Source organism: Brienomyrus brachyistius, chromosome 5 (genome assembly GCF_023856365.1).
Source record: "Brienomyrus brachyistius isolate T26 chromosome 5, BBRACH_0.4, whole genome shotgun sequence".
NCBI lineage: Eukaryota > Metazoa > Chordata > Actinopteri > Osteoglossiformes > Mormyridae > Brienomyrus > Brienomyrus brachyistius.
The window spans coordinates 19,057,066-19,072,314 of record NC_064537.1 but is presented as its reverse complement, the minus strand read 5'-3'; the positions used below and the strand labels follow the sequence as shown (position 1 = coordinate 19,072,314).

Here is a 15,249-nt window from a genome sequence, read left to right as displayed (position 1 = left end):
TATAGTCGCAAAAATGAATGAGCAGCGTTTTCCTTTACGTGTTAGACTCACTGGAGTGATGTACAAGGACGCGGACAAGGTAAGGAACAATCACTATAGAAAAAAGTTTGGAAAATGTTTTTAATTTTTTCCAAATCAATTTTTCGGAGTTCTGAACCCGACTGATCTTGTCTTTATAGACAAGCCACCACGATAATCACGTCAACTTAAAAAATATTACTGCGCCAATTTAGTAAAGAAATTATAATTTTAAATATATATTTATTTATTTTCTTTTGCAGAGGTTCCTGACTGTGGTGCTTTGGTCAGATGAGAGTGAAATTATTGTTTACAGGTCTTTTCAGGAATTCAAGAAACTTCACGTAAGTTAATCACGTTTCAGATATTATAGACCAGTACCCAAAAAGTCTTTTAATTTAATAATTCTGACTTTTATTTTGGTCCAACAGAAGAGTTTGAAACGGAAATTTGCTACAGAAAACCGGTTTCGTAAGTCAGAGCGAGTCCTTCCCAAGTTCCCAGGTATACACTGATATAAAGATATTCTGTATTTACGTACACATTAGAAAGCCATCGAAGACCGTAGTGTGACATCATGCAAAATTTGTGTTCCAGCAAAAACCATAAAGCATAACCTTCAAAGAAAAGGTCCGAGCAGGTCGATGCTCCGCTTGAAGTACGTCGAGAATTACTGTACCGCGCTGTTGACTTGTGAACAGAACATCGTTCAGAGTTTCGAAATGATTCAGTTCTTCATGCCGCAAAATCAAGATCTAGAACCGGATTATGCTAAAAACAGGTACGTGATTTAGCAGCTAACTATAAAAAACATTCTGCACTTTGAATTTAATATGAACCAAACATACTTTAAATAACGGTGTATTTGAGTCATCTTTACGAGGATTAAAATGTTCAGTCACAACGTAATGTCCTAATCTTGTATTCTTTATTTTCAGTATTGTAATCATGCCATCGGAAGACATCGGAAGCCAAGATACAGAGTATATGGACAGCAAGCGTCTCAGTTTTGGAAACATATCCCAGCCCTTCCTATCTGAGACGTACCGCTGTGTCGCCGCATACGAAACCAAAGATACACAGAACAGGCCGTTCAGCGTAGCTGTAAATGAGACTGTGGATGTGCTCATCAAAGACAAAGGAGGTATGCATCTTACAGTTGTCCTGGGTGGTTATAAGCATTGGGTAAAACAACTGGATTATCACATTTTCACAACTGTAGGCCTATACATCGAAAAAAAAAATGGAATAAAAATATGTAATTCTGGGAACGTTGATTAAATTCATTTTAACATGATAAATCGTGGATAATTTTTAAAAGAGTATGATGGTGTCATTAATGTTTTATTTAAAAAGTCTTACAAATTTGGGATTATTTAGTAAGTCTTACAAATTTTCCTTTTAAAATAGATGAGATAAAGTGATAAAAAGCCATATATGTGTATGATAAGAATTATATTAAAACATTTACTCTATCAAAGATATATTAGAAATACTTCCATGAGCTTCAGATGGCAATGTTTGAGGTCCACAGTTGGAACTGACACCATCTCGTCCCACTAAGGCTGGTGGCTTGTGGAGAACAAGGAGAAGCACCTGGCTTGGTTCCCAGCGCCTTATCTAGACAGCTGCGAGGATGATGATGGAGAAGATGATCTGAGTGAGTGCCCTATGGAAGGTTAGTTGCAACCGTAACCAGCAACTGAGTGTTCGGTTTCCATGTCAAAAGAATGCACTGCCCCCCCTCCCACCCAGTAATATTAAAAAGGACGGGGGTAATAATGGCTTTCTGAATATGAGACGGGGCGGCATGGTGGTGCAGTGGTTAGCACTGTTGCCTCACACCTCTGGGACCCGGGTTCGAGTCTCTGCCTGGGTCACATATGTGCGGAGTTTGCATGTTCTCCCCATGTGGTTGTGGGGTTTCCTCCGGTTACTCCGGTTTCCCCCCACAGTCCAAAAACATGCTGAGGCTAATTGGAGTGCGCTAAATTGCCCGTAGGTGTGCGTGTGAGAGTGAAAGGTGTGTGAGTGTGCCCTGCGATGGGCTGGCCCCCCATCCTGGGTTGTTCCCTGCCTCATGCCCATTGATTCCGGGATAGGCTGTGGACGCCCCGCAACCCAGTAGGATAAGCAGTTTGGAAAATGGATGGATGGATATGAGACTACAAACATTCCTCTACTTACGAACTTTCGGACATATGAACGAAGAGGACTGTAAGTCCAAATTGTGTTCAATGGGCTCCCCTTTCCTGTCCCCAACATCAATTTCTTCCTCTATGCGGCAGTTCCTCCTAGTACGACTTCTGGCCGCTACTCCCGCCGCGCAGCAGCGTAGCGTGCGTACTCCCAGCATACTAGTTCTTAGTACTTGCATATACCCTTAAAATGATGTTGAAGAATGACTTACGAACATTTCAAGTTATGAACGGCCGTTCGGAACGTATCTCGTTCGTAAGTAGAGGAGCGTCTGTATATGACTTCACTGTCTGTTTGCTCCTAACCCACCTACCCAGACATGTACAGAGTGTCTTTGGATACTGCAGAGCACCCTATTCATAAACTCCCTGAAGCACACATGCATCCATTAAATCGCAGTTACAGCGGACGTTCCTGTGTCGTTGTGTAACCGGTTACCTCCCACGGCCCATAGGCAGGCTGTACTGTATGGCAAGATCCTATGGGGCCACCAAAGAAGACGAGGTGTCCGTGAACATCGGCTCTGTCGTCGAGGTTCTTCAGAAGTCTGCCGACGGTTGGTGGTTCGTCAGGTAGAGCAATCCTTATGCTGTCAAGCCTGTGGAGGGGAGCCATATATTCCAGCTCCAGAGCACTGAAAGCGCTTCTCCTTCTCTCCATGCCAACTGGATTATCGGCTTGGCATGTTGCTGGGCAGGCAGAAGCAGCAGTGAATTCTTGTAAATGTGACTTTCGTTTTTTTGTTCCACTGTTTCCTTACCGTACCATTCAAAAGACTGAGAATACAGGAAGTAAAGTAGCGGAAATGTTTGCCCTACGGTTTAGTGCAGCGGTAGCCAATCTCATCCAGAATGGGCCACTGTGTGTGTGGGTTTTTGCTGCAACTCCCTAATTAGATTACTAATTAGAGGGCTGATTCTCTGAAGAGTCCTCACACCTGGGTGTGAACAACTGACCTAAAGGTTATCCCAAACACCTGCATAGGCACCGGCCCTCTGCAGATAAGATTGCCCACCCCTGGTGTAGCCTTTAAGTCTTTAAATCAAAATGAGATGAATAATCTTTTTGAGGTTTTATTGCATGGACAGAGAAATAATAGTGGAGGAGGTGGGGGGTAGGGGGTAACCACCCCGCAGTCCATCGCAGTTGGGACCCACTGTAACTCTTCAGTTTATTTTCTAACTCTTGACTTTTGTCCCACAGACACAAAGGAAAGGCCGGCTATGTGCCCTCCATGTACCTCCGGCCTTACTGCAACCCCCACTTGCGCTTTCAGGCGATACAGAAGGACATGCGCAGCTCCACCCTATGTCTGGCACAGCTGCACCTCCAAGAGGCAGCGCCGGGTCTTACTCCACCCAAGGGGGACAGCCTCAGGCCCACTTTCAGGCCAAGGTCCCAGTCCATGGAACTTCTGTCCTCTAGCCCCATTCGACCAATCACAGAGGAATCGGCAACAAGCCAGGAAGGTGAAGGCAGGCCGAGCATGGCCAGCGAGGGCAGCGAGCTGAGCTTTAGCGATGACTCTGGTTCCCTCTGCAGCAGCTCCGTCAGTGCTAGCTGCTCTGACAGAGAGGAGCAGAGGCCAGGCTCCCAGGTGGCCGACACCCACGGTGACCTGGCCGACGGCCGAAACCCGCTCAGCTCCACCTCAGTTCCGAAGGTGCCTCCCCGCCCAAGAGTCCAGGAGATTTTATCCCGTTGTACAACTATAACTCGCAAGGCTGCACAGACCTACGTAACCAGCCAGTTAATGGAGCACGGAGAGAAAGAGATTTGCTAAAACAGAGGTGCAGGACGTTAATAAGCTTAGGCCTAAAGTATTATCGGTCTCAGTTATGATGTTTATAACTTTTTATTTATGAAATGCTAATTTTTAATGAAATAGTGCATTTTATACTGTAGTCCAAGTTTTTATTTTATAAAGACAGTAATTCATTTTAGGCCGATTTCTAGAAGATGATTAAATGTAGTATCACATGAAGTTTAGTTAGTATTTCAAATGATGTGTTAACATAAATGTCAGACAGATAACTGACTTCTGTAGTGCTCATTTCTCTTCATATGCTGTCATACGATTGTTTAATCTTTATTCAAATATTTCTTTATCATTTCTATTTTCCATACTGGAAAGCATTCTTGTGTTTTATATGCATCTTACTCCTCTGCTGTCACTTGATTCAGTTCACTGTGCCACAGTAATTTATTCTATGAAGCTATATATTTATATATATCCATCCATCCATCCATTTTCCAAACCGCTTATCCTACTGGGTCGCGGGGGGTCCGGAGCCTATCCCAGAAGCAATGGGCACGAGGCAGTATTTATATATAATACCTAATAAAATAATGTAATTTCAGTATTCTGGAGTTTTGTGGATTTCAGTCCCTCACTGTAGCAGCTCTCCTCAATGTACAAGCCTTTGGGTGGGGAAGGTTCACTGGGGCCAATTCCAGTTTGTCCTGTTGCGCAGTTACATTGTCATTTCATGTTTTTTACAGTGTTACTTTAGCTGTACCCTTCAGGCAACACCTTTCACAACAGGAAGAAAGTCCACTGGCTCCTGAGATGAAGATCAACTGTTATCCACTGCACCTCATGACATTTCCTTCCTGTCACAATAGTCAGTCTCCTTCTGGCTGTTTGGTGATTGACATACATGCTCCATAGACAACACACTGCATGTAATTGGAACCTTGACATGCTACCTACACGACATACTAAAGAACAGTGACTTCTTCCTTTCTCTATACTTTAAAGAAGGCAAAGACTGATGAGGAAGGGCATGTCTGTCTGTCTGTTGTGGAATGGGGTGGGGGACCGTAGGAGAATCCCGGCCTGTGGAAGGCAGCCTCCTGGGGGCAGTAAACGTCCACAAATCTGTTGCATTGTAATTAGTTTGCAGAGAACTGCAGCAGGGACCAGAAATTAGTGTCAGCGTGCATTTTTTGACCTGACCGCTAGTCCACCTCATATATCAATTCAATATCTCGTTCACTTTTTTAATTAATTAAGTTAATTAAGCGAGCTGGTGGTGAAATTTAATAAATACATAGAATGGTTCGGGTGCCACTGAGGAGAAGTTTGGGAACTGAAGTGATGTTCATCTAGCTATCCAAGTTGATATCAGCAACTCTTTGGGGAACAGAAGACTTTTTTACTAGTTTTATTGTGTTACTCGTAATTTTCATATGTTCTTATGTTAAATTATATTTTTTTGTTCTAAGAAAATGTGCACTTACTACCCAGAGCAGTGGGTTTTAATTGCTGCTGTGGTTGGTTGCCAAGTGAGGGAGCGGTTTTGTTTGTTTCATTTTTTGTTTCGTTTTGTTAGAATTTTTCTTTGCTTTGTTTTCCTTTCTTTTCTGTTCTGATTTAGATTACAGTTCAGGTTGCCAGTTGTTTCTCTGCTTGGATTATTCTGTTGTTTTGATTACGTTTACTTGTTTACTTACTGTTTTCATGCTCTGTGCTCGCACCACCGACTGGTTTAGATAGATAGATGATGCATTATCGTCATTCTAAGTACAATGAGATTTAGTTTGGAGCACACCAGCAGATGCACAGTGATTTACAATTAAATAGATACTTAGGCATGAATAGAATGGGAGAGTATGTACAGAGTATGTAACAGCTGGGACTGTCACGTTTTAGGTTGCTTTAAGGGTGATTGAGATCAGTGCTGAGAGTTCAGAAGTGCGATGGATGTGGGGTAAAAACTGTTCCTCAGCCGGGTTGTGCTTCATACACGTCTCTGTAGAGTCTACCAGACGGCAGAGGTGTAAAGAGTGTGTGTCCAGGGTGGGAAGGATCCTTGATTTATTTTTCCAGCCCTGTTGCTGCACCGGGTGCGATGGATGTCTTCCAGTGATGGAAGCTGGGTGCCAGTGATCCTCTGGGCTGTCTTGATGATGCGCTGCAGGGTCATCCTGTTCTCCGAGGTGCATCCAGAGTATTGTACCACACAGTGATGCAGTGTGTGATCACTGACTCTATGGTGCACCTGTAGAAGTTCACCAGGAGCTGCTGTGGAAGTTGTGCTTTCTTCAGGCTCCACAGGAAGTGGAGCCTTTGAATTCCTTTTTTGGCTATGGCTGTGTGGTACAAAAAATTTAAATCAACCTCTCTGACAACACTTAGAATAAAAGTCTGGACCTCTCAGTTTGGTGAGTAAAGGAAATCTTTTTTATTCTAGCAATTCAGCAAAGCGCTCCTGTCACACTCTGGCACTTGGTACCAAGTTACCCGGAGCACACAGAGCAACCAGTTGATAAACCATAACTCCCAATTCCCAATGAGGACTTCTAAGTCCTGATTGGTCACGAAACACCAACAAACCGAGTTCAAACGTATAACAAACACAATGCTCCTGCTCTATTGGTTCACCTTGGCAACAAAGTAAAATCCACCCATTTTGCTCAGTTTACCAGAACATGTTTCGACTGCTAGACTCCTGCTTGAGATATGAATATAGATATTGATTACATGACATTGAATCACTGTAAATACTTGGTTGTCCTTTGATTAATGATTAACGTATGGATGTATTGTCGTTGAATCACTGCAAATACATGGTTAACATATGATTAATATGATTAACATAATTACTTTTACATTTGCACTACCGCATAGCTTGCTATATATTGTCTGCCGCAACTATTTTATAAAGCTATAACTCGCTGTGCACCAGTAGGGGCAGCTTCGAATCTCTCCCTGCAGGTGGTTTCTCCCCCCCCTTTGTTCCGCTGTCTGCCTCTCCAAGGCCCGAGCTTTCCACAGGGTGTGCGGAACTTACTGCAGGCAGCTATCGCGAAGCGAGGTCACACAGTATTCAAAACAATCTCTTCTTGCCTAAGGCCTAAGACATAACAGACCCAATATGCCAACCTCCCTGGCCTACCAATGTCCATGTCTTTTTTGAGTTCAGGGCGAGGTTGTTGTCCTGGCTGCAGCGCTCTAGGTTCTGAACTTCTTCCCTGTAGGCTGACTCATTATTATTTGAGATGAGACCTATCACAGTTCTATCGTCTGCAAACTAATGATGTTAGAATCATGGATGGGTTTGCAGTCGTGTGTGAAGAGGGAGAAGGGGAAGGGGCTAAGCACACAGCCCTGAGGTGCTCCTGTGTTGAGAGTGATGGAGGTGGGAGTGTGGTTACCCATGCGCACTGTCTGTGGTCTGTTGGTCAGAAAGTCCAAAACCCAGTTGCACAGGTGTGTGTTTAGTCCAAGGTTGTGCAGTTTGATGGCCAGCTTGATGGGGGGAGGGGGGGGGGGGGTGTTAAAGGCGGAGCTGTAGTCGATACACAGCATTGACACGTAGCTGTCCCTCTGCTCCAGGTGTGATAGGACAGTGTGGAGGGCCAATGTAATGGCATCCTCAGCTGACCTGTTTGACCAGTAGGCAAACTGGTGTTGGTCCAGGGAGGGAGAATGGCATCTACATGAGGAGCTCCGGACCGCTGCATCCGTGCGCACCACCATCTTGGTCATAGAATCACAGAATCATTACAGTCATATACATTAATTGCAGCCAAGCATTGTTAATGCTTATTAAACTTACTTACCCATTTCAAACTTGCAGGTCTCTTTCACTCATTTGCCAAGTGCAAACAAGCCGGCCGGGGAACAGCATTACCAGTACTGGAAAAGATTATCGAGTAAGAAAAAAACTCCTGAAATTTCAGTCCTTGGCCATAATAGGTGGACCCAGCAGACAGAGGAAAAAATGCTATTTTCCATATTTTTAATAGCACAATGGCACAGTAGGGGGCCTCATTTCTTACAATTTGTTTAATATCTGCTTTGTGTAACGCCCCCGTTCTCCCTGTGTTACTTCTCAGTTACTCAGTCTTCCTCCTACACTCCAAAAGCACCCAGTTGGGAGAACTAATTTGCTGTGAAGCCTGTGTGGAATCAGCGTGATTTACACTACTGATTATCATAGTGAACACAAGCTTTTGATTTTATGGTTTGCCTCTGAAAAATTAAACCACTGCACTTCATAATATCATTAATGTTTGGTTTCAATTTCAGTAGGTTGTAGTGGATTTTTTTTGTTGTTGCATCTATTAAACTTTATTTATTAAGACTTATTTTCCAAAGTTCTCGGGGTAATTGACATTATTACATGTGAGCTAATTAATTAATTATTCTAAAACAGCGTTTTAGGCCGGTGTGTATGCAGGTTTTTGGGATACCCTTTAGGTCAGCTGTTCAAACCCAGGTGTGAGGACTTTTTAGCCAATCAGTCCTCTAATTACAGACATAATTAGGGAGTTGCTATGAAAACCTGCATACACACCGGCCCTTTGCGGATAAGATTGGCTACCCCTGTTCTAAAACATGTACGTTGATGACTCACACTGTTTTTTACTATTTCAAGTTTATTTAAACTGGAGTAATTACACTGAACAACAATGTTTTCTCCAATAATCATTCAGGTTTTGAGATGAAAACATTGAAACCATTCACAGTGCTCATCACTAACCATGCCACAGGGAAAAATCCATATAAAGAAAGAAAGTGGATCCTTAAGGTCATATTGCAGTCAAGTTTGTGATATAGCAACAGCATATCTTCAACCACTTCCTTGTAGGTTTTTGCTCTGAAATTCCCAAGGAAGTTAGTGCACACCAACCAAAACGCAACCCAAGTTTTTATATCGTCACCTTGAAGCAGGTTGTCTAACATCCCATCTCCGAAGAGCTCTCAGATTTGAGGACCCACAAAAACTCCTTTTCAATGCAACCCCATTTCCAAAAATGTTGGGACAATGTGTAAAATGAAAATAAAACAGAATGAAATGATTTACAAATCATATAAACCCATATTTAATTGAAAATAGAACAAATACAACATATCAAATGTTGAGACTGAGTAGGATTGTTTCATGATAAATTTATGCTCAATTTGAATTTGATGCCAGCAAGACGTTTCAAAAAAGTTAGGATGGGGCAACAGAAGACTGGAAAAGCTGTGTGATGCTAAAACAAAACACCTGGATGAACGTCTCACAACTAATTAGGTTAATTGGCAACAGGTCAGTAAGACGACTGGGTATAAAAAGAGCCTCTCAGAGAGGCGGAGTCTCTGTGCGTTGAAGATGGGGAGAGGTTTACCACTGTGAAACAAGAAGAATAATCTTCCTTGGCGAAGTACTGTAAAGAATTTGGGCATTTCATCGTCCAACGTATAGAAAATCATTAAAAGAGTCAGAGAATCCAGAGAAATCTCTGCATGCTAAGGACAAGGGAAACAGACATGATTCTCTAGCGGAAATCACTGCACGGGCGAAAGTCCATTGTCTGTGAACACAGTTCATCGCTGTGAACACACAGTTCATTCACAGTTGACTGCTCTGGGCCCGAACTCATTTAAGATGGACTGTGGTAAAGTGGAAAGCTGTCCTGTGGTCTGACGAAACAAATTTTCAAATTCTTTTTGGAAATCACGGATGCCACATCCTCCGGGTTAAAGAGGAGAGGGCCCACCCGGCTTGTTATCAGCGGACGGTTCCAAAGCCAGCGTCCGTGACGGTAAGGGGGTGCATTAGAGCCCATGGCTAAAAAATTCCATTAGCATCGTAAACAAATTACATTTACATAATGAATGACATAACAAATACATCAGTAGTAGGATTTTCTTCTTTTTTGCATTATCTGAGATTTTTCTTTCACCCTTTCGATTAAAGTGACGCACAGTATGCAGTATGTTCCTTGGCACTACATATGTAACACCTACAGTAGACCCCAGTCTGGAATTCAAGGCTTGGAAGGATAACAGAAACAGACCATGAAAAGAACATAAAAAAAGCTGCCGTTGTTTTAGGGACGTCTGTGTGCTTTAAATGGCTTTTTTGGTTATGATTTTTGTTACATCAGTTTCATTTACAGGAAAGGAAAAACAGGATATTGAACAATATCATGGGTATGAACTGAATTCCTCATGTCAATATAAGTCTGCAGGTCCAGGAATCTTTCCGGAAGTCATGATAATTAACACAATGAGACTTTGAAATAAACATAGAGGTTGGGTTTCATCATTCAGTGAGTCAGTGATGTACGAGCTTCCTTTTGCTCTATTCCTTCCCAGTATAGTTAGGTCTGAAATGTTCATTTTGAAAGTAAATGTATTCAATTTATGGTGTGTGTGTGTGTGTGTGTGTGTGTGTGTGTGTGTGTGTGTGTGTGTGTATGTGTGTGTGTGTGTGTGTATGTATATATATATATATATATATATATATATGTAATTTACTTTATTAATTTATTATAAATTTATTTATTTAATTTTTATAAAACATTGACTTTTTTGTCGAAGTGTTTTTGTTTTGTGGAGATATTGGGCGTCTTTTTGGGTCAAAACATCACATTGAATAAATATGTTTGAAATGGTTGAAATTTATAGCTAGTTGTATATGATGGATATTAACGCAATAAAGAATCAGCTTGTAGTGAATCCTATAACTAGACTGCAGACTATTTTGTCTAGATGTCTAGGCCACATTGGCTGGTGTGATTTTTCACAATATCGATAAGTCAAAGTTAAAATCATAGGGATTTAATGATAATGATAGCAGTGATGATGATGATGATGATGATGATGATGATGATGATGAGGGCAGTTACGCTGGCGATGATGACCCTCCCCACTCCCTGGCACATATAAAAAAATAAGAATCAAGTTTTTACAAGTGAAGAGACATGAAGCTTGAAAGCCAGTAGAGTGTGGAACCTCAAGTACGACCAACCATAGGTACTGTTGTGGAGGGGTATTTGTAGACATGCTCTATATTCAAAAGTGAACTGAGTACAGGGTTAGGGTTAGTTCTTTTGTATTATACCCTGAAGAATGTATGAGCCACGATGTGTGGGCATTTATAACAGTCTAGTTAACACATGCCATTATAATAAATACATTATAACTTAAGGAAGGACTGATGATGATGACTGATGATTAACGTTATCCCCAATTGTTTATGAATGAAGAGAACTGAGGCTCCCAAGCCAGTTGACGGTGGGGCTATCATTGTCAGATTCCAGGAGTTACTACTAACCACAGTTATTGTACTCATCAACGTTGAGGCAGCTGGAATAATTAGCGGCCCAATCATTGTAGCTGATGGATCCCTATAGTTATTATTTATTGTGATTTGTGTTGAAGTAATTAGCCTGAGTAGCTTGTGAGCATTTGCATGGCCACACCATATGGCACAAACCTGTTCTGGTTGCTGTGGTTATAGTCACTCTACAGAGGAGGGACTTACCCACCAGTGTGTAGGTGGGGTTGATTACCTGGAAGCAGGAAGTTTTTACGGCTACATAAATTGCACAATCTAGATAAACCACATGTTTTCAGGCTGATTGGAGACTGGGAGAATATGCAAGTGAGCGCACATTGACTTTGGGGTGGGAAACAGGCCTATGACCCCATAGGGGAGATTCATGCGAGGCACAGTGCTGGTCACTAAGCCACCCTATTTTTAAAAAGACATTTATGTTACTTTAAATTTAAATTCTTCATTCTTTGAATAAATCAGAGAATGAGAATAAATAAGATTTTTTGAGACTCTCCAAAAGCCACTTTTGGAGAATCTACTTACCCAGGTTGGCTTTTGGAGACTGGAGGATGGTTTTGTTATGCTAGTGGGCTGCCATCCTTCATTCCACAATCACACGCACATGTTCATTCGCATGCCAAAGAAAATGACACATGTCAACCAGGCTGAACGGCGACATGTTTAATGTGCATGGCATTAAGATTTATCAGATACAAGCAGTAACAGCCAGTAGGGCCACTCAGGAAGTTTGTCTGACACCGATTTTCATTAGGGTTGTATAATTATTTCTGTAGTATCGCAATATTGTGTTTTTTTTTTTGTTCAAGGTATTTTGTTTTTGTATTGTGTACTTTTAAAATCTGTTTGCAGTACATTTACTTTGTTTGACAAAAGAACCTTTGAAACTCAAATGTGTACACTCTGGAGTTAATAGGTGAACCACACAATAGAGATGGCAGGTGGGAATCCTGCTTGGAGTCACGAGAGCAAAGAAGCCAATAGCCAGGAGGAATCAGTCCTACAAATATGCAACGAATGAATGGTACTTGGAGACAGGGACTCGGGAAATGGAGAGGGAGAGAAGGCCAAGGTGAGATGCGCGACACAAGAACAATGCTCATTTGCATGAAACAAGCAATACCTCACACTGAGGAATAGAGCAGACCAGCTTAAATGACAAAGGAACAGGCGTGGCTAGTTCAGCTAATTATGGTTGCACACGGACCATGACAGTTTGCACTATGCGTATAAACAAGGTGTAGTCTTTGCACCTTGTCTGTTTGGAACTATATGTGTGTCAGTTTCTGCGCTCTGCTCTTACTGCTGCATGCACCAGAATTTTCCCATAGAATCAACTAAATCAATCTTAATCTTAATCTTATTTGTCTAAGAATGCAGCTCAGCTTCTAATCTAAGCATTTGTCATCACATGACTAGACTAGCACATCTCTTTACTGACAAGTTAATGAGCTTGTTTTGTCTAACCACTGCAAATGATTTAATATATGCCAGCCTGTCTGGTATTCAATCAGCCCAAATACTCTCAGGTTACACCCCTCCTTGTCTCTCTTCATTGGCTATGTACTGGGACTTGCATCACGCTGACTTTCAAAGCCATTAATGGACAGACACTTACCTCCCTTAAGATGCTTCTCAAGACTTGCATCCCCTTTCACCTTCTTCATGCAGAAAATCAATGCTGCTTGGATTTCCCTCTCATCCAAGACGTTTCTTATGTGTGGTTCCCCAATGATGAAATGAGCTGCCAAGCCACATCTGGTCATAAGATACCTTCATGCAAGGCTCACCCGTTCCAGGAACACTTATTCTATTTTAAATCTCATAATGCTGCACTTTGTCTTTTGGTATGAATACCTGTCCAAATAAGTACTTGCTTTGTTTGAAAGATGTTGCATAGTGACCATGCGAACCCTTTTCCATGATTGAAAGTTCCTACATTGGGCACGCAAGCGTTGAAACTGAATCTTGGGTCAGTGGTAGAAATTGCATCATGTGAACAGTTAAGTACATGATCTAGTACCTCGTACCTGCCTCGTATATCTAGATCTTTGAGCTAGTATCGGAAAATTCATTGCAGAGTCTTAAAGCACTTATGTAAGTCGCTCTGGCTAAGGGCATCTGCCAAATGCTGTAAATGTAATGATGAACATTCATGTGATATGTTAGATTAACAAGTCCAATCCACAGCTACATAACTCCATATGTAGCAGGGCTTGATGCTCTGTGTTTCGTGACACACTTCTGCCTTATCATCCGTTATTTGTACCTCATATAGTAAACTTCATTCACCTCCCATATCAACGAGTCTTGGCCACCCAACGCTCTGTTGGCAGTTTGTAGTTTTTTACCCCTCATATCACTGACAGTAGGTATTCACTTTAGATCTTTATCCCTGCATATTTCTTCTGCATGCAATATGTCAGCTATAATTACTGAATGTTAGCTTATATCCAAGCCATATGATGTTTGTCGTTTTTACGAGAGAGTTAGCATTATTTGCTTCACTAAGCAAATTGTTCTCATATTTGACCTAATACAAATGACAATGGCAAAATAAGTGACATGGACTTTCAAATTTATAAAGCTGTTTTTGCTGCCCTCCACTGGTACTCTTGCAAACTGCTGCTGATTGCACTTTAAATTGTCTCACCATCCGTTTTCCATAGCTAATCATCTATACCAATGCCAGAGTGAGCCATTCCATGCTACACCTGTCTCATTGCGAATCACATGATAACTGGAGTGTATATAGCAGTACAAAGTGTAACAACCACTGAATATGAATATACTAGATGGTTTTGGTCACATATTGGTTAAACTGGACTGGCAATGCCTTTAAAAACAGATTAAATTTAAATTTAATGAATGAATAAGGAGTGCTTAATTATTAATTACATTTTTTTAGGATAAAGGAGGAGTGACACCATACTAAATTATTTCCATGGGTTATGTCATGCGCAGCTCGTCCGATCCTCGTGTGTGCCACGCCCCCTGATCATCCACGTGTGATCCCCCCCTCATTCCCAGCTCTTTCCTGTTATTTTCGGCTTGTCTTGTGTATTTAGTCCGCGTCTGAGTCCGTATTCCCCAGACTTGTCATTGATGTGAGTTTGTCGCCGTCTGCCCCATATCCTGTTTCCCCCAAATAAACCCCGATTCCTGAGATCCTGCCTACCTGCCTCGTTCTTCTCCGCTTCCTGCCTGCCCGTACACCCAGCGAACCTGACAGGTTATTGTCCAGTTGGTGTGCTGCCTTACGATGGGGTGTCGTTATGCCTATGCGTGGATCTGTTTTCATAACTTGGGTCATGGCCATTCCCATCATGCATCAGAAACTTAAGTACAGGCAAGCCCCTCTAATTGTATCTTATATTAGTGCTTCCCAACCTGGTCTTCGGTGAGCCCCAGACAGTCTGAATTATTACTGCCTCCCAACTCACTGCCAGACATGACCAACATGGACTGTCCTGGGGTCCCCAAGGACCGTGTTGGGGAAACACTGGCTTACATGACTGGTTTTAAGGAAACACTAAGGTAGAAATAAGAGATTAGGGAATTACCCTGAACTGTACCTTGTTGTCTTATCAATCAATTAGTTCTGTTCACTACCTACAATACCCTTAAATTAATAAAGCTCAACAAAGGCTCAGCTTATCACATGGATCAGTCTACTCGGTTATTCTGTTCTAATCATTAACATTTCACATCAGGAAACAAAGATATTACAGGCAAATTGTAATACAATAATGTGCAGGTTTACAAATGAGTCTCTGTGTAGGGATTTTATGAAATTAACATTTATCATTGTGTAGAATCCAGTATAAAATATATGATTTACAAAGCAGATATAATAACAAATAAACATAGCATCTGACAACTAAATTTAATGACTTACAACAATAAGCAGGTTAATAAATGCGTAAAGGCATCAAGATGAGAACCATAAAATATG

General features: G+C 41.7%; 1 protein-coding gene across 1 annotated transcript; it reads left to right on the top strand.

Moving 5' to 3' along the window:
* On the top strand, positions 1 to 4,343 carry LOC125742640 (NADPH oxidase organizer 1-like). The gene is made up of 8 exons (XM_049014850.1): positions 1 to 79; positions 282 to 362; positions 450 to 522; positions 616 to 799; positions 957 to 1,162; positions 1,583 to 1,696; positions 2,672 to 2,789; positions 3,421 to 4,343. Exons 1-8 carry the CDS (start codon positions 14 to 16, stop codon positions 3,998 to 4,000), a joined length of 1,422 nt encoding a protein of 473 aa, XP_048870807.1. The 5' UTR covers positions 1 to 13; the 3' UTR covers positions 4,001 to 4,343.
* The last annotated feature ends 10,906 nt before the right edge of the window (positions 4,344 to 15,249 follow it).